Source organism: Sarcophilus harrisii, chromosome 4 (assembly GCF_902635505.1).
Source record: "Sarcophilus harrisii chromosome 4, mSarHar1.11, whole genome shotgun sequence".
NCBI classification, from domain to species: Eukaryota; Metazoa; Chordata; class Mammalia; order Dasyuromorphia; family Dasyuridae; genus Sarcophilus; species Sarcophilus harrisii.
In genome coordinates, this window is record NC_045429.1 from 325,223,950 (window position 1) to 325,244,835 (window position 20,886).

General features: G+C 35.6%; 1 protein-coding gene across 1 annotated transcript in view; it reads right to left on the minus strand.

The window, feature by feature from the left end:
* EFCAB3 (EF-hand calcium binding domain 3) overlaps positions 1–20,886 on the minus strand; it is a 203,745-nt gene that overhangs the window by 155,027 nt on the left and 27,832 nt on the right. The window contains exons 6-13 of the mRNA XM_031965939.1: positions 17,939–17,992; positions 16,613–16,717; positions 13,644–13,688; positions 12,092–12,193; positions 11,311–11,364; positions 9,618–9,722; positions 5,111–5,164; positions 2,318–2,422 (exon numbers count right to left, since the gene is read on the minus strand). Of these exons, the coding sequence (XP_031821799.1) occupies positions 2,318–2,422; positions 5,111–5,164; positions 9,618–9,722; positions 11,311–11,364; positions 12,092–12,193; positions 13,644–13,688; positions 16,613–16,717; positions 17,939–17,992 (624 nt within the window). The remainder of the gene's footprint in view (positions 1–2,317; positions 2,423–5,110; positions 5,165–9,617; positions 9,723–11,310; positions 11,365–12,091; positions 12,194–13,643; positions 13,689–16,612; positions 16,718–17,938; positions 17,993–20,886) is intronic.

Sequence of the window (20,886 nt, forward strand, 5' to 3'; positions counted from 1 at the left end):
AAGCCCTTATTTCACTTGTAATTCCATTGTTTATCTTTCTTCCAAATAATTTAATCATCCTATGATCCTCCTTAATGCTGCTGTCATTCCTCTATTATCTTATTTATACTGTATTTCTGTGTATTTTGTTTATACATGATTGTTTAAATGTTGTCTCCTACATTAGACTCCCCCATTAGACTCTCCCCTTGAGATCAGTTACTGTCTTTTGCTCTTCTTTGTATCCGTGCTACCATACTAGGTGCTTAATAAATGCTTATTAACTGAGTGGTGGTGACCATACAATCTACCCCCACTACCGGCTCTTTATGTAGCTGTTACAGAGTTATTCTCTTCTTCTAGATTAATCTCTTTCAGCATCTCTTGATAATGTTTGTTGTCTTCCGTTTCCTCATATCTCAAGCTTCAGCCCAAGATTTGGAATTTGGTGCCAAGGTCAGGCTTTGCCCTCTCTTGCACTCCTGAGTGAAACACACATGCTCCCTTTGGGTCTTGATGTATTCTTCCTGAGCCGCTGGCATGCTGGCACTCAGCATTCTCAGACCCTATTCAGAACTCCTGTCTTTCATCCTCCCTGAGATATCACTTTTTAGGCCATTGCTCTGGTCTTGAGTTCCTCTGGGACATTTCCAATTGGAATAATACTTGATGTTTTTGACCTGTTCACTTAAGTTCATGTTTGTCATCATGACTTCTGGTTATCTTTTTATACAGTCTCAGGATTGATCAAGCTTACTGATATTTATTTTTTGATCTGGTACACTTTGTTTCTTCATTCCTACAGACCTGTGTGTGTGTGTGTGTCGGGGAGGGGGAGAGACAGAGAGGCAGACAGAGAGACAGAGAGAGAGAGAGAGAGACAGAGAGACAGAGACAGAAACAGAGACAAAGAAACAGAGAAGAAGGGAAGAAGGGATGGAAGGATGGAGAGAGGGAGGGAGAGAGAAAGAAAAAGAGAGAGACACAAAGACAGAGGCATGGAGAGATACAGAAACAGAGACACGGAGACACAGAGAGAGATGTAGAGACTCAGAGAGAGAGAGACAGACAGACAGAGTGATGGAAAGAGACAGAGAGAATTGGAGAAAGAGAGAGAAAGAGAAACAGAACAGAGTGAGAGAAAAAGGGAATGAAGGAGAGAGGGAGGGAGAAAAGGAAGAGACAGAGAAAGACAGAGAGAAATAGAGACAGAGAGGGAGTGAGAGAAGAAGAGAGGGAAGGAGAGAGAGAGGGAGGGAGGGAAGGAAAAAGAGATTTAGGGTTCCTCTATAACATTTTATACCCTATATTAAATAGTTTTACACAGAGCAAATGATTCTTAAGAGGCAAGTAGGGTAAGTTTTCCTTCACGTAGAGTTTAGTCCTAGGGAGAGTATATTCTCTTCAGTCCTTAGGGTTTTATATTTAGGCTTAAGGAGATTTGACTTCGGGATATGCCATCCATATGAGACAGATTCCCTAATGTAAAGCTTCTTAAACTTTAGGTTATGACCCCATATGGGGTCAGATAAATGAATGTCAGGATCATGAATAATTTGTCAACAATAAAAAATATCAAATATTCCACCAAGATTTAATTCTTTATGTAAAAATAAAGCACATCCATCTTAATACTTTGCAAATTTGCTTTTGTCTTTAGTAAATGGTAAAATTATATGCATACCCAAGAATTGTTTTAAAACAAATTTCTTTATGGTATTATCAGTAAATGCTTTATTTGTATACCTATATGTTGCATAAAAATTTCTTGGGCAAAATGGAGTCCATGAATGGAAAAAGTTTAAAAAGCTCGGCACTTATGTGTTTTGTTCCCAAGATAGCCATTAGCTCATTCAGTAAAGAGAGAGGACTTCACTTCTCTCACATTCTTCTTATGTGTCACAGCATGTTATCTGTCTCATAATGGTTGATTGGAAACATGGCCACTATGTTCTTGAGTTAACCATTGGTAAGATTTATTATTGCTCCCCACAATTAGTATCTCCATTTCTTCTTCAATTCATTCTTTTCTATCCATGTCTAATCTCTTACAATTTATTTTTCTTCATTTTTCTGTCCTTTTCCTGGCTGGTACTCCATATAGTATTCCCAGGATTATTTTTTCACATATTCTAAGGCACCATCTTGGAGAAGATTGCAGATTTTAGGGTCAATGAAAATGACCCAAGACAAGTTTTTTGAGTATTTTAGTACTTGAACTCTTGCTAAACTTTTCGAATCATATTTGTGTCATACAAATGTGATTTCAGAATTTTTAACATAGAATCCCCTAAGTTAAAGCTCCCCTGATAGGAAGAGGGCTATCTAATATGCTCACCATCAACTGGCATATTTTTCTTTAGCTCTTTCAAGTCTTCATCTATGATCTTGATCCCCATATTATCCAGAAAGTCATCCAGGTTTTGGATATTAATCTTGCCTCCTTAGAAAAAGAGACAGAGGAATAAGAGAATTACCCAATGATTCTAAAATGTGAAAACTTATCTTTTCCTGAGTGTTATGATAAGGAACAAAGACTCATGTGACTTAAAAGATTTAGAACTAGAAGGGATCTTGCAGTTAGTCAACAGCCAACCTCACCATTTACATATAAACAAACTGAACCCCAGAGAGGAGAAGGTAACATCTTACTCCTTTTTATCTCTCTAGAAATCATTATGTGAGCTGTTCTTGCATTTATCTGCTTTGTTATACTACCTCCCTCTCTCTTCCCCGTGGAATACAATCTTGGAGTCAGGGCTGTTTTGGTTTTTGTCCTTGTATCTCCTGGTGTCCAGCACAGTGCCTCACACAGAGCAGGTATTTGGCAAATGTCTGTTGAATTCAGGGTCACAAAAGGAGGTAAATGGCAGAGCCACATTTGAACACAGGCCTTAGGGCAGCAAATCTTCTGAACAGTGGTAAATTTTCCACCAGCATTACCAAGTATGTGGACACCACAGATGGAGGAAGATAAGAAACAAGATTTTGGTGAGGACAGCTTTCCATCACAACATGCTGTCTCCTTGTCCAGATGAAACAGGGAGTCCATAGCCTTACCATGTGCTGTCTTTGTGTTATTTAACCTTGTTATTTAACCTCTCCAGATCTCAGTTCTCTCATATATAAAGCGAGGGGACTAGTTGTTGGAGTGGTGGGCCTCTACATTTCCACCTACTTATGAATCTGTAATCCTATGATCCTGTGATCTATGAATGGGAAGACTAGGAAATAGAACTTGGGGACTCAGGATTGGTCCTGGGGATAATTCTGGTGAATCAAAAGTAAAAGGAGGGAGGAAGGAATTGAGAAACTGTTCAGTGAATTATGTCAGTAAATTTTCTTGATAAGTTGACTCTATCTCTATTGCCTAAATTATCAAATTGCTTTTTTCCTGGTTGAATTAAATACAAAATTATGAATCCATCCATCATTTCAGTTTGGGCTATTCAGACCCTTGATTTTGATATTTTCTCTCTGGCAAAATTTGGAAAAACACAAGGGAGTTAGAAATGCATCACAAAGTAGTGGTCAATAGCCTGATATCTGGGTACCATAGTTAAAGAAAGACAATGATAAGCTGGAAAGTGTCCCCGATGGTGAAGGGACTTTGAGTATATGTTGTATCAGGACAAGCTGAAGGAACTGAGGCTATTTCTCCTAGAGATGAAAAGACTTGAGCTGAAATCCAGGGTTGGATGAGGGAGGATATTAGCTATGAAATGTTTAAAGGGTTTTGCAAAAGGGATTAATCTAGTTCTTTTTGGTTCAGAAAGAAATCAAAGCAAAGGGTAGAAGTTGTAAAGAGGCAAATTGGAGGACTGATTTTAGGAAAATTTTTCTATAGAAAGCTATCTAAAAGTATAATTGGGTAGTCCTGGGACATGGCAGGTTCTCTCTTATTGAAAGATTTCAGGAAGATGGCAGATAACCACTTCTTGGGTATTCAGTAAAGAGGTAGGTAGGACTACACACCTGTCAGATTGGCTAAGATGACAGGAAAAAATAATGATGATTGTTGGAGGGGATGTGGGAAAACTGGGACATTGATGCATTGTTGGTGGAGTTGTGAACGAATCCAACCATTTTGGAGAGTAGTTTGGAACTATGCTCAAAAAGTTATCAAACTGTGCATACCCTTTGATCCAGCAGTGTTACTCCTGGGCTTATATCCCAAAGAGATTATAAAGAAGGGACAGGGACCTGTATGTGCACGAATGTTTGTGGCAGCCCTTTTTGTAGTGGCTAGAAACTGGAAACTGAATGGATGCCCATCAGTTGGAGAATGGCTGAATAAATTGTGGTATATGAATATTATGGAATATTATTGTTCTGTAAGAAATGACCAACAGGATGATTTCAGAAAGGCCTGGAGAGACTTACACGAACTGATGCTGAGTGAAATGAGCAGGACCAGGAGATCATTATATACTTCAACAACAATACTATATGATGACCAGTTCTGATGGACCTGGCCATCCTCAGCAACGAGATCAACCAAATCATTTCCAATGGAGCAGTAATGAACTGAACCAGCTACGCCCAGAGAAAGAACTCTGGGAGATGACTAAAAACCATTACATTGAATTCCCAATCCCTATATTTATGCCCACCTGCATTTTTGATTTCCTTCACAAGCTAATTGTACAAATATTTCAGAGTCTGATTCTTTTTGTACAGCAAAATAACATTTTGGTTATGTATACTTATTGTGTATCTAATTTATATTTTAATGTATTTAACATCTACTGGTCATCCTGCCATCTAGGGGAGGGGGTGGGGGGTAAGAGGTGAAAAATTGGAACAAGAGGTTTGGCAATTGTTAATGCTGTAAAGTTACTCATGCATATAACCTGTAAATAAAAGGCTATTAAATTAAAAAAAAAAGAGGTAGATAGGAATATTTTTTTATGGTATGGTTTGCACTGGTTGGCTTCTTAAGTCCCTTCTAATTCTCAAGTTCTGTGATTTTGTGATTACTGACTTTATTGAACTTTTTAGGAAGACATAACATACTGTGGATTATGTGGGGGAAAATGCACATCCACCTTAAAGAAGCAATAGACAATAAATCAAACAAATTCAAAATGTTCCCAGTTTGGCTTGTGTTCTCATCATGCTTTGTACTCACCTTTAGAAATTTGCAGGTTATCCATAAGTTTACTAAGAGGGACTTTCCCATTGGCTGTTATAAAAAAAAAAAGACAAAGAAGCACTAAGATAGATGAAAGTTAAGATTCATGAAAACTACAAAATTTGAAATTATGATTATATCTTAGAGAGTTACACTTTCCTGTAGACTCTTATTGTGTTTTCTCTACTGAAAAAAAAAAAAAGAAGCTGGGGAAATAAGCAGGAATCACCAGCCTTAGGTTTGCTAAAACATCTCATGGTCCCAGAGTCCTGCACTGACAGTTTAAACACTGTAGCTCCATTCTCAATTCTCTGGTGAGAGCTCATATGTATGACAACATCTACCTCTCCCATTCACCTTCTACTGTTTGTCAGGTCTTGTATTCTGTGGATGTTGTTTAGTCTGCTTTTTCTTCTGTGTTCACTTCTCAGTCCTCTGTACTGTTGCTATTTGGGAAATCTGTCACAGGCTTTCTGCACCTACAAAGTGATCTGCTTGGTATTTGTTCTAACTTTTAATTCCTCCTTCCCCTTTAGGCATGGGAAGGGTTAATTTATTAGCTTTTCTATGGCCTAGACTGTCTCAAGGTTGTACCAGTTACCCAAAGAATTGAGGAGGGGGAAGATGTAGGGATTCTGTTTACCTTTAGACAAAGACTACAGTGTGCAATTACATAAGCATATATAAAATAAATAAAAGCTAATGTTAATTTTAGCTGTTAGGGATTTTAGAAAAGCTTCTTTGTAGAAGGTGATTATTGAGGAGAATTATGAAAGGAAAAAGGGGCTTTAAGATGAGGAAGGCGAGAGTGCATTCCAGGTATGGGAATAGCTAATTCAAAAGTGTAGAGAGTAGATATGGAATGTCAAAAATGGGGGGCAACAAAAAGGTCAACTTTATTGAATCTATTCATTAAACTAATTTAAATTTTGATGCCACAAGATATATACTTCTAGAGGCATTATATTTATACTATGCTATAGAACTAGAACCTTTACTCAGATCACAAACATCCAGAGTTTTTAACAGATATTTTGGACGGGGAAAATGGGAGGAAGTGACCCAAAACTATTCTTTTTTACATAGGGAAAAAAGGACTGATTGCTTATTCCTTCCATTAAAATTCTGGATTAATCTTTTTGGTTAGGTTGTAGGACATCTCTTAAAATTAAAAATTTGCCTGATGAAGTCAATAGTTAACTATAAAGTAATATGCAGCTATATAATACATATCTCACAAAGTTGTCATTTATGGGATTTTTTTTCACAGTCATGTTTGTGCATGGCACTTGAGAGGGAACTAATCAAAATGTGTCCTCTGTCTCCTTTTAAACCTGAGTGAACCTAGACTCTAGTGAATTCACATGATAATCATCTTCGAAAGCTGAAACTCAAGAAAGGGATATAGAGATAGGAGGAACAGGTTACTATGTTTAATGGTTTCAAGTCTTTTTTGGGCACCACAATAATAGCTAATTATAACTGACATTGTATAGTACATGAAAGTTTGCAAAACACTTTTGTTGGGATAGCTAGGTGGCATAGTGGCTTGAAATCAGGAAGGCTCATTTATGAGTTCAAATCTTAGCACTTCTTAGCTGGTTGACTCTAGCCAAGTCACTTAACCCTATTTGCCTCAGTTCCTCATCTGTAAAATGAGCTGGAGAAGGAAATTAAATGGCAAACTACCCCAGTATTTTTCTCAAGAAAACCCAATGGCATTATAAAGAATTGGATGCAACTGAAATAAATGAACAACAACAAAATTACTTATGTTATCTTGTTTGATTCTTACAACAAATAGGTACTATTATTATCCCCATTTTCCAGGTGAGGAAAGTCCCTCAATCAGGGACTTAAGGAATTGAGGCAGGATTCAAATCCAGGACTACCTAATTCCTAGTCCAGCACTCTATCTGTTGTGTTCTATACAAATCGACAGAGTTCTTAATCTGTGTCTTATTTTACATATCTTTCTCAGCATCTAGCAGTGTCCTGCTTTGGAATTCCACTACTAATATTAGTTGAACTTAAACTTTTTGGGCCCATTTCTATAAAATAATGATAGTTTAATTATTATAGGAGAGATAGTGAATAGATGACCAACTTTGGTTACAGGAAAACATGGGTTCAAGTGCTATCTACTGTATGACTAAGGGAAGTCACCCTCTCAATACTCCAAACACTCATTCTATAAGATTATGTTGGAGAAAAGTTGTTGGATCTGCATTAGTGGAGGAAATTTCCACACTGGGAATCTATGTTAATAAAATCCCAGACCCAAGAAATACCTGCAATATCTGTATCTCACAGAATTGCCTTGGGGATCAAATGAGATAATGTATGGGAAGTGTTTTTAAAAATTCAGTGTAATATAGAAATGTTTTATATAATTATACTTGTATAACCTGTAGCTGATTGTTCACCATCTGAGGGAGGAAAGGGGAGAAAAAAAGGGAAACAGAGGTAGAAAACTTTGAAAAAATGTTTAAAAATATAATTGAAGGAAAAAAAATACATATTAAAAATCTAATATGCCAGAAAAATTAGTTATAATTATTACTATTATTTATGGATCAGTGTTCTGGGACCTAGACTGTACGATGGGAATTTTAATATTACCTACCTAGAATTTTGGGAGGATAACATGAGATAATATTTGTAAAGAGTTTTACAAACATCATAAAGGCTTATTGAGGAATAGCTTGTTGTTAAGGAATTAAAGTTAAGGTTGATCATAAATTTTTCATTATTTCCTTTGAGATTTTTGAACTTTTGTTTCTCCAGATGAATTTTAGGTTTTTTCCCCCTAGCTTTACAAAAAATTATTTTGTAATTTTGTAAATTTGATAGTTTGTGCTCAATAAAATAAGAGTTTTTGGGCAATTTTTATTGCATTGACATGTGTCAATGATAGGCAATTAATAAATTTCTATTTATTAAATATTACTTTATTTCTGTAATAAGTATTTTATTATTATATTTCTATAGTTCTTGTGTGACTTTTTAGATGGAATACAAAATATCTAATAAATTCTATAGTCACTTTAAATGCAATTTTTCTTTCTATTTCTCCCTCCTAGGTTTTGTTGCTACTTCAGAAAGGCTGGTAATTCAGAAAGGTTTATTTTTTTTTATCTTGTTCTTTTGCTGGAGTTATTGTTTCAAATAATTTTTAACAGACTCTCTAGAGTTTTCTATGTTGTTGTCATTCCATCTTTTTTCTGTTGTGTTCTACTCTTTATGCTTCCATTTGGAGTTTTCTTGGCGAAGATATTGGAATAGTTTGCCATTTCCTTTTCCAGCTCATTTTACAAATGAGGAAACAGAGGTAAATAGCATTACATGACTTTCCTACAGTCCCACAGCTAGTGAATGTTTGAGGCTGGATATGAACTTAGGAAAATGAATCTTCCTAATTCCAGGCCCTATCTACTGTACCAAATAGCTGATCAGATTCATAGATCAGATTCATATCATCTGCAAGAAGAAATAATTCTTGCTTTTGCAGAGCTCATATATTCTAGTCTCTTAGTTTCTCTCTCTTTGTCTCTATTTCTGTCTGTCTTTTCTCTCTATGTCTCTCTGTATCTATCTATCTCTTTTGCTCTCTGTCTGTCTTCTTTCTTTTCCTATCTCTTTAATACAGAAGAAGAAATTATTTTCCAAAGAAGTTAAGTGATTTGCAGCTAATGGCAGAGCTAGGATTCACCTTCAGTTTTCGGACTACACTTCTTTCTGGTTTCCTCTAACATACAGTAAATTCCTTGATGGAAGAGACTATGTTTTACTCATATTTTCTTTCCAGCACACTACTCCACACAACAGCTTTGGTTAGTTAGTCAAAAAGTATTTAAGCACCCACTGTGTGTTGGACACTGTGCCAAGTACTAGGGATACAAAGAAAAACAAAAAACAGTTCCTGCACTTCAGGAACTCATAATTTAATGAGGCAGAGATGACATGCCAACAACTATGTAAAAAAAATAAGCATAAAGGATTAATTGGGGCTAATCTTAGAGGGAAGAGATTAAAATTAAGGAATACTGGGAAATGTTCACTGAATGACTATGCAGGGGGGAAAGGAATAAGCATTATCAAGTTCCTATGACTACTGTACTAATGTGTTAATTTTAAAATACTTTAAAAATTATTTATTAAAATAAATATTTTAAATATTTAAAAATTTTATCTTATTTTAAGATAACATCTTATTAAAATATTATCTTATTTGCATGGTAGAGTCCCATTTTACAGTCGAAGAAACTAAGGTCAATACAGGTTAATTGATTTGCCCAGAGTCATACAGCTAGTAAATGTCTGAGATGGGATTTGAACTCCAGTCTTCCTGACTCTGCTCTGAGCACTTCCATTCACTGCACATTAAATTGTATCTTTATGTGTATATCAGATATCTCACATGTCATCAAGTAAGTATAGTTTTAGAAATTTTCATTCAAAGGTCAGCACCCTTAAAAGATATTGAGCTGTCATAAATGCTCACCACCAGCTGGCAGGTTTTTCATCAGCTCCTGAAATTCCTGATCTGGTAATTCAATCCCCACATTTTCTAGAAAGTTGTCTATGTCAGTGATGGCAACATTTTTTCCTTAAAAAAAGAATAGCAAAATATGTCAATGAGAACAATACTTATTTATTGCAAAGCATCATTGCCCTCAATTTCAGCCATCAATTTCAGTAATGAAGAACTAAGAAGTAGCACTTAAAGAAGATCCTGCAATTAGGGTTAGAGAAATTTAACCAAGGATAGACACAGTGAAGTATGAACAGAATAACTGCCCAGTGACTTAGAGTACCACAGATAAGTGATTAAATAACTGGGCTTGTCTTAAACATAGGTATGCCCCTTGTGATGACTAGAGTCTCTGTTCTTTGTCCTTCAGTTTCAAAGAGGACTAGTGATCTCATGGGTGATGTCTGTCTTTGCACTTGAATTGACTGCAAATGAAGCAGATTTGCACAGAGCCATCAGCTTCTCACTCTCTCCTCCAGACTCGTACAAGTCCAGTGGCAAGACAAAGTCTAAAAGGGACTTTTAAGCTTTAGCTAAGAGGGTAGAAGAAGGTTGGAAAGACCTTAATTTAGAAAGGTCAAGGTCATTCGCTTCATCTTGAACTATGGCTAGTCCCTTGACTTTTGTCTTGCCTCTGGACTTCAGTGATACAGGAGTAGAGAGTGAGGTTAATGGCTCTGTGTAGCTTTACCTCTCTTAAAGCCAATTAATGCACAAGCCAAGACATTACCCCATCGTGTCAATGGTCCTCTTTGAAAACAAAGAAGGACCACCACCACCACCACCACCAGTATGACTAACAATAGTCTGGACATAGTGGATGACCTTGACATTTCTAAATTAAGATTTTTCCCAGGCCTTTTTCTACCTGCTCAGCTAATGCTTAAAAATCCTTTATTAGGGAACAAAGGCTCTCCTTTCACAATAAAAGGCAAAGCTTAAAAAACAAATACAAACAGCTTCATGTTGCAATGGTTAGCTAACATTTTGAATCCAATGGTCAAAGATCAAATACTGTAATTTAATGGAAAAATCTGATTTGGCCGTCAGAATACCTAGATTTTATTACTAACTTGGACCCCAAGTAAGGTTTGTGACCTTGAATAAAGTGACTTTTCTGGACTTGAGATTCCACATCTGTGAAATGATGAAATACATATAATTATGGCTTTTTATAAAAAAAGTATGAGATTGATTCAACTTTATGTTAAGATGTAAATGATTGATATTAGATTCTTTCTTCAAAGTAGGTTGTGATAATGGAATGGGAAGAGGACAAAAGATTGTTGAATAGATAAAAGGGATTGGGAGAGGTGGATGAGAAGAAGAGAAATACCATGGGAGGAGGAGATAGTACTGGCCACCAAAAGAAAATTTGGTTTTCTTCACTTAAATTTAGAGATTTGTTTATATATTGAACTAATTATTGGCAAAGTATCAAATCTATGCTTCAGTGTATGTTGTATAGGTCTAGAATTTGGCTGCTAAGTAGCAAGTTTGCAGAAATATATAAAGATATATGCCTTAGAACTTATATATAGATGTCTACAGAGATAAATTGAAGGTCAGTGGGCACTCATAGTGCATCAATAATTAGCTGGGATGATTGGGAATAAATAGGGAAGATGCCAGTTTTAGCTTAGCATCATAATCTACCACTTACTTTGAATAGCTTTAACTTCATCCAACAGTTTGTCTATATCCACCTTCCCAGAAGCTATAAGAAAAAGCATAATTCATGCATAAGAGGGATGTGTCAAATTGAAAACAATACTCAACAAATGGGGAAAAAACTTAACAGCATCAAAAAATGGGAGCCTGGAATTAAGGGAGTAGAACTAGTTCATCTATCTTCTTGATGCTGCTAATAACTAGGCCTCTCACTAACAAATCAAATTTAATGGCCAGAACTGAGGCAATTATTGTGGGAGGATGGGACTTGGAGACTTTATACCCTTTCCTCTATTTTTGGGATCTTTAAGTTCAATGTATTTGATTCCTGTTTTTGGCTGTGTCTAGCACAAAAGTAAGTATGCAGAATTTAAATTTACAATCAGCTGCTGGTCATAAGAGAGGAGATAAAACCTGCTCAATTCAATAGTTTTTTTGTCAATCCTTAATCTTCTAGCTTTTTCCTGAGGCTTTCCCTGTCAGTAGTTACCTCCCCTCCAGAATAGCCTCTCCTCTGTTGGCTTCTGACACTGCTTTTTCTTGCTTTGTGATTTCCTACCTCTCTGACCAGTTTTTAGTCTTTGCTGGATCATCCATCTCTTGTCCCATAAACATCAGGGTTATGTCCTGAGGTATCATCTTTCTCTACTCACTTTCCTTGGTGATCTTATTCTATCTGTTGGGTTCAGTTATCATCTTTATACAGAAATTCTTATGAACAAGCTATAAACACAAGCTCCTCTGTATGACATTCTGATATTTAGACTACCTACAATCAAATGGCAGGGATTTCATCAGCTCCTTAGCTTCTTCATCTGCAAGCTCAATCCCCATATTGCCTAGTAGATTGTCCAGGTTTTGCACATCAATGTCTCCTTGAAAAAGATGGGGATAGTGAAAAATGGAAATAAGTCACATACCTAATGGTTACTAAGTAGGAAATTAACATTAAAACCCCACCATTTGATTCCCTTCCTCCAATTAAGTATAATAAGAAAAAGAAAAATGAGAAGAAATTAATTTATTTAATCCTAGTTCATAGGAACATAGCCTATTTCAAAGGGCAGATCAGTGCAATGAACAGGAAAATCAGGATTGGAAAGTTCCAAGCTCTATTATATATTGTTAAATACATAGACATAAATGTTTATCATTATTTTATTATTATAATACTGTATAATTTTAACCAATTGGTAGGGTTTGATTTTTTAAGTTCAAGTTTAAGATTTTTAGTTTTGTCTTTCCTACTTTAAATTCCTATATAATTGCCAATCCTTGGCTTACATATTTTCTACATAACTAGAAGCTCACTATTCTGGAGAGCCATGGGACTGGAAATGAAAGCTTAGCCTCCCCAATTCCTAAGAAATAGGGGAAAAGGAGGAGAAAGGGAAACTGAGAAAGTGACGGTGAGAGGGAAACAGAGACATAGAGAGGGGGGGGAAGGAAAGAGGAAAAGGGGAGTGAAAGGAGGAAGGGGGGGAGGAAGGGAAGAAAAAAGAGAGAGGGGGAGGGAGAAAGAGAGGGAGAAAAAGGGAAGGAGAGAGAGAGAAGAGACAGAGAGAGACACAAAGAAAGAAAGGCAGAGAGACAGAGACAAAGAAAGAAAAAGACAGAGATTAAGACACATACACATAAAGAGAGAGACGGAGACAGAGACAGAAGAAATAGAGCAGAAGACAGCAGAGAGAGAAGAAAGAATAACACACATGACGACTGTGAGAGATACAGAGAGAAACAGAAACAGGCAAGAATTTTTGAGGGGTATTAAGGGACCTCAGGAGTATTTTGCCCCTGCCTAGGGACCACTGTTCCATCTATATAAATAAGCTTTGTGCCTCTCTATCTGTTTAAGGGGAATGACCTGATAAAGGGCAGGGATAGGGACAGAGTCTGTGATTTCATTAATATAGGAAGCTTCCAAGCAAAGAACTCCCTCTATCAATTCAAGTCAGCATGCTCTCTGCAATTTATGGTCTTGAAGAGCTGCTCAGAATCTCATAAAAGTTAAAGCAGTTGCCCAGGATCACAAGCCAATATGTATCAGAGATGGCACTTGAACACAGCTCTAAAACCAACTCTGTCTCCACAAGGCAGTGTTGTGTAATAGGAAATATGTTATTACTCTGGAAAAATTTCAGGATGCATGGAACTTAGTGAAAGCCCAGAATAATGGAATCTATTTGTCAAACTGCAGGAAAGATGAAATAAATGTTTCTATAAAAAAATCTTAATAAGACTTAGGAAAATCATTTAGAAAAACAATTTTTAAAACACAATAGGAGCTTATTTTACTTAACTTTTTTCATCATAATTTCCACTTACCTTTAACGTCCTGTATAGTGTCTACCGGCGTGACCTTCTCATCAACTGTAAAAGAGAGCACAATTCAGACATATAGGCAGTGCTGTTCCAAAGAGTAAAAGTATTCTATTTGAATCTTGCAATTTTTTGATTTTTCTTTCCCTACATTCTTGGTCCACTTAAAAGGAAGCTGGGAAAAGGGGAAATCTCTCTATGTAATAGCTGTATCTTTTTATTACTATTACTATTACTATGACTCCTACGATTACTTTGATTACTACTACTATTACTACCACCACCACCACTACTACTACTACTACAGCTGCTAATACTTCTACTACTACTATTAGTTCTAATACTGCTGCTGCTACTATTATTCTGCTTCTTCTACTACTATTAGTCCTATTACTACCACTACTACTACTCTGCTTCTACTACTACTATTAGTACTACTACTACTGCTGCTGCTACTACTACTACTACTACTATTACTACTATTACTATGGTGCTGCTGTTGCTGCTGCTGCTACTACTACTACTACTACTACTACTTTGCTTCTAGTACTATTATTAGTACTATTACTACTGCTGCTGCTGTTGTTATCCTTCTTCTTCCTTCACCAATATATCAGATCCTATAACTGCAACAGACACAGAATCAGTAACAGCCTTCAAAAAAGGTGATCCAGCAGATCCAGAGATCCAGCAGAATAGAAGGGAAATAGGTTGCATTATTCACACTGTTGTTACACAGAGAGAAAAATCTGCTACCTTTTCTTCCTAATTGCAATTATGAATACAACCTTAACCTTGAACAACAGAACATCTCCTTTAAAGCATAAAACTTCTTTTAGTGAGTCTCCCTGACTAATATTTGGATACAATTTTTCTTTTTGGAGGGGAGGGGTGAAGAAAGATCTATTGAATTCATTAGAGGAAATTCTCAGGGAGGAAAGTCCTTAAGCCAGTGTTTTATTTTAGTTAGGTCATAGTAACATAAAACATTTGTAATGGTACCATGATACTTGCATGTATCAAATTTTAAAAGAAAGAAAAAAAAGGAAACTGAAAATGGCACAATTTTTTTAGTAGGTTTAAAACAGACTGGTAAAAGTACTGGAGAAGATATGCAATTGTTACTACAATGGTAGATCAAAGGAAACATTATTAAAAGCAATGACGTTGGCATTCATAATGAATTTATGAGTAATGTATCAGACAATCCTGATTGTATTATATGGTTCCAATTATTGACTCATTTCCTCAAAAGTACAGGTGTCCCAGGAGCATTTTAATGAGTTTTTGCGGGCATGTTTCTAAATAAAACAAATTGTGTTGTTGTTGATGTTCTTACAATGTGCATAACTTTGGAAATTAACATGAAATAACAGTAATATTATAAACCATTAAAATTGCAAGACATTTTATACTTTATATATCTCACACTTAATTTAGTTTATGTATGGTAATTCTTTTTTCCATTAATAATCACTTTTTATTTTCAAAATATACGCAAAGATGGTTTTCAATATTCACCCTCACAAAACCTTGTGTTTCAATTTTTTCTCCCTCCTTTCCCCCACCCACTCCCAAGACAGCAAGTAAACCAATATATGTTAAATGTAGCCAATTCTTCTATACACATCTCCACATTTATCATGCTGCACAAGAAAAGTCAGCTCAAAAAGGAAAAAAATGAAAAAAAAGCAACAATAAAAAGGTGCAAATACTATGTTATGATCCACATTCAGTCCCCATAATTCTCCTTCTGGATGCAGATGGCTCTCTCTATCACAAGTCTATTGGAATAGTCCTGAATTATCTCATTGTTGAAAAGAGGCACATCCTATATATGGTAATTCTTAAACTAAATGCAGACCTCCCAAATAAACATGAGATACATAAAAAGCACATTCCTAGTTTATGTACTAATAATCTGAATGTCTTATAATTTTCAAGTTTGTTGTGATGATTAACTGATTGTTATATTATTGTTGATGATGGTGGTGCTTGTAATGATGATGACAGTTAACTAACATTTATCTATTTATTTACTATGTGCCACACACTGTGCTAAGTGCTTAACAGTCATTACCTTATTTGATGCACACAAAACCCTTGCAAGATAGGTGCCATTACCATCCTCATTATACAGATGAGGAAATTGATGCAAATAGACATTGACTTGCCCTTATAGCTAGAAGCCTCCGAGACCAGATTTGGACCCATATTTTCCTGATTCCAGTCTTAGCACTCTGTCTACTGTGCCACCTCGCTGCCTCAAACATCTGCTTTGATCCTAATTGACAGGTCAGCCAAACATTGATGTATGATACAGGAATGCTGGAGGATGCTGCTGCTTCCTTCTCTTCTACCCTTTCACTGTGTCAGTACAAGAAGCTAAACAATTGAAGTTGCAATATGTCTGCTACTGAAATTGAGAAATTCAGAGCCAAATTTGAACATACCTGAAAAAACAGGTACAAGCCCCATCTTACATGTATACTCTGTACCAGCTAAACTGGTTTATTCACCATTCTTCCAATCAACCATTAGCTATATACTTTCCAATCTTTGTTGCTATTATTTTATTCTGCTTTTCTAATCTAATTTCCAAGCAACTCAGACATTCTGTCAATAAGTGCTATATTCCCTTGAAGGTCTGATTAGTTTAATTCTTCTTCTCCACAAAACCTTTTCTGACTATTATAACCATAGATTACAGTCAACATTTCTTAGGCTTTAAGTTGACCTTGAATTTATATTGTCTGAATCACTCCTTTGTTATTTATCACAAACACTATGGATTAAGAATCTTTTTATGTAACATGGCATAGTAGAATAAGCCCTACATTTGGAATCAGGAGAAACTTGAGTCACAAGGGTATGAATGGAACATGGTTGTCATTTTATAAATGTTATTGAATGGAACTGAAGAAGTTTCTCATAAGGCTTAGAAGCTTGAAATTTTTCTTAACACCAGAACTTACCATCAATTGGTAGATGTTTCTTCAGTTCCTCAAGCTCTTCTTCTGTTAATTCTATACCCATGTTTCCCAGAAATGTGCCAAGGTTATCTAGATCAGTTTTTTCCCCTAAGACAAAGAGGTAGAATGAGAAACAGAATATTGACAAATAAATGATTCTTATGGTGAAAATGTCACTGATGCCTATACATAACCACTTCCAATCTCAGTGAGGAAATAAGTAAGGACAACTAATATATGTTTAAAAGCATTACAATTAAAAATTAAATCTACTCCTTCAATCCTGGTTCAAGGGAGATGGCTTAAAGTACATTTGTATGGATAACTAGTGTATTCGTTTTTTGTAAACCAGACATAATTTCCCTGTTATAGGGAACTCCTAGTAAGGAAACTCCTTCTACCAGTACTTCTTATCACTTAAAAGAATTTGAGAGTTGTCTGGGCCATTCCCATCATAGGAACATTTATCTAGTCTAATCCTATTTCCAGATCTAAAGATGAAGAAGGTACTATGATCGCCCAGGTTTCTAGCTTGAAAATTCCATGACTTAATTACTTTGGCAAAAAGGAATTACTGATTTTTTTTTTGCCTAAATGATTAGATCATGTCTCTTAATTATCTGTCATGAAGTCCTAAAATTGGACTTTTCTGGATTGGAAACAGAAATCAAATTGTTTTCTGAAGTTCCAGAGAAAGTTGCTGAACATGATCTGCCAAAATGCAAGTGTACTTAAAAGAATCACAAGTAACAAGATAAAAAAATGTTACTAAAAGTATTGGTGAGTTGACTATATTAAGACAATGATGGGAAAAATGTTGTTCAAGTCATGTCTGACTCTCCTTATGATAACATTTGGAATTTTCTTGGCAAAGATACTGGAATGTTCGCTTTTTCCTTAATTAGCTTATTTTACAGATGAGGAAACTGAGGCAAACAGGATTAAACAATTTGCCCAGAGTTACCCAGCTAGAAAGCTAGATTTGAACTCAGGCCTTCGTGACTCCACCTAGTGCTCTATCCACTGCACTATCTAGCTGCCATGGGAAAAATATAAGGACATTTTAAATATATATATATATATTAAAAAAACCTATAAGATTAAGAATTGTAAAGGAACTTTAGGGCATATTTATTTAGACCTTCTGATTTTACAGTGTGAAAAGTAAGGCCCGGAGAAGCAAAGTGTTTGACTAGAATCATATTGATAGTAACAGAACCAGAATTTGAAACCAGAATTTGATCTCAAATTCAGTGCTCTTTCTTTTCCACTATATTGCCTCTCTACCCTAGTTTTACTGGGTTATTTTTGCCATAAATTTTTACTCACATTTAATATTGTTCAGAGTTTCTTCCAATTTATTCAGATCTATTTTTCCATCAGCTGAAAGAAAAGGAATAGTCTGAGACCCAGAGGCAGCGATCTACAGATAGTGTTATTACTGATCATGACTAGAATGGCATGAAGTACCGAAACCATAAAACACAGTATTAGGAAGGGGATAACTTTCCATCATTTTCCCCAAACTGTAATTCTGCTTTTCCTCAATGTCATCATGAAGTGATGAAGATATCTTTTCCTTTATCATAACTTCTTGTGGATAGCCAATTCCACAAATAATGAATTGGAAAACTAATTTTAGAAACTGAAGTTGTGCTTTGTTTGAAGAAACATCTCTAGATCTCAGATCCCACCTTGAATAAGACATAGTGTAGAAAGACAGAGAATATTGCTGTTGGCAAAGAGCAAGGAGAATCTATTATTTTTCACTTTCAGTCTGTGAACACAAGATTTTATGTTAGCCAAGTTTTTTTTTTAATGGAAAAATACTATTCTTAAAATAACTATTCAGTTTAATAATGTTTCCTTATCTAATAAAGATAGGGACTGGAACTGTGATTTTATGAGTACAAGGAATATTTGGTCAGCATTAAAGAATTTCCTAGAAGTTAAATGATTTGCCCAGGATCACAACAGCCAGTATGCATCAGGTAGGATTTAATAATAGCTAATATATATGTATACATGTTCTACACAAACATATATATACATACACACATACATACTCTTATCTCACATCAATTACTATGTACCAGGTATTGTGCTAAGTGCTTTACAATTGTTATCTCATTGGATCCTCACAACAACCATGGTAGGTGTGTGCTATTATTATGCCCATCTTACAGATGAGGAAACTGAGGCAAATAGCAGCTAAGTGACTGGCCTATGATTCTGCAGCTAGGAGGCAAGGGTTGATTTGAAACTCTGATCTTTCCTAACTCAGGCCTAGTGCTCTCTTCACTGTGTCACTTAGTTGACTCACATATCAGTTCAATTTAGTAAACATTTAAATGCCTAAATTCTGAGTACCATGATAAGTGCTAGGGAATCAAAAAGAGACAAAATCTGCGCCTGTCCTCAAAAGCCTACAATCTAACCTAAGTAATCTATGTAATAAAGTGAGTATATTTTCACCAATGTTACTAAAGGCCAGGGAAGAGGAAATGTATACTGTCTTATTTCTCTTCCTACTTTTTGACTGATAAAGAATGTACTATTGTTGTATCAAGATCTCTGCAGAATGGGAGTTAGCTGGAATTTTACTGGGCCATTATGGCTGAACAGAATAATTATGTGAGCAGAAAGAATGAGCCATTTAAAAAGTGCCTGGATCTTTTTCTTCACTATTTTGTCTGGATCTGTGATTTCATCAGTTTGAGAATTCCTTTTGCTGATATTTATTTATCAATCAATTAGTAAGTCAATAATTATTTGTTAAATGATTACTATATTCCAGGCTATCAACTTCTCTGCAATTTAAGAGTTTGAAGAGTAGCCTGTAGACAGCCTCTGGAAGATTATGTGTCTTGCCCATAATCACATAATTACTATGTGATCGAGCCAGATCTAGAAGTCATACTGACTTCAAGGTTTCCCCTTCCTCTTCTGTTTACCACTCTAGAACATATCTCTTTTATTTTCATTGGTTGGTAAAAATATTTCAAATGAGTATATTTCCTTAAAAATAGGGCCCAAATCAGGAAAGGGAACATGGCAGAAATGCCCTAATTGACCCTTCCTATTTTAAGGATAGCTTTATGTCTTGGCTGGTCTGAGTTTTCAACTAGAATCAAAAGAGTGCTGTTATTCCAAACTAATTCGCAAATCTTTGCACTATAACAACTCCTTTACACTATAGCAAGTATAGATTGATAATTCCAAGCCTAATTCTTTAGAGGGCCCTCAATTACTTTGTGAACCAGTTTATTGGAAATAACTTCAGAGGGGGACAAAGGGAAGTGCTACTGGCAGCTAGAACCAATAAAACCCTGAAGGTTTTAGATATGTTTTACTGACACCAATGTGAAATAGAGATTACCTCAAGTCAGTCATCTGCCTCTTCCATCTATCTTGCACATAGCTACTAAAATGATAGCCTTAAAGCATAGGGGTGTTTTTTCTGTGCCCACTCACTTGTCTACACATTTACTCCTCTGATCAATCAATTTCACTTACTTTTATCCTTCTAGGAACATATGAAACGCTTCACTTGGCATTTAAAGCCTTTTGAAATCTGGTTTCAAATTATCTTTTCAATGTTATTATAAGTAACTCTTCTTTGCACACACTGTGATTTAGTCAAGATGTTTTTTGAGCTTTCCCATATACAACATTCTTTTTCCTGTCTATGATTTTGGACTATCTGTATTCCATACCTTGAATGTTTTCTTTGCTTGCCTTAGAATCCCTAATTTCCTTCAGATCTCAGTTGGAGTACCATCTTTTACATGAAACTTTTTCCTGATCCCTCCAGATCTTGGTGCCTCTTCCTATTCCCCAAAGACCTTGTATTTATTTTGTATGTACGTATGTATATACATACATGCCATAGTTAGAATATGCCTCGTGGAACATGTGAAATAGGATATCTTTTTATCCTGAGATAGGTCTTTATCCATTAAAAAATTTTAAAATCATTTTTCCCAGTTAATAATAATCTATTTTCCTTCTCCCTTCCCCATTAGGAAAAATAAAAACAAAACAAAACCCAACCCCCCCTGTAACAAATATATAGTTCAGGCTAAAAAAAAATTCCCACATTGATCAACAAACTTCCATATTGGCCATTTATCTTTTATGAAAAAAAAAAACCAAAAATAAAAACAAATACAGCCTATAGGGAATAATACAAATTAGGGAGGGAAATGATACCTGACGTCTATATGATGACCTATAAAACTATTGTTTTATAAGGCCCTTTACTTAGGCCCAAGTCC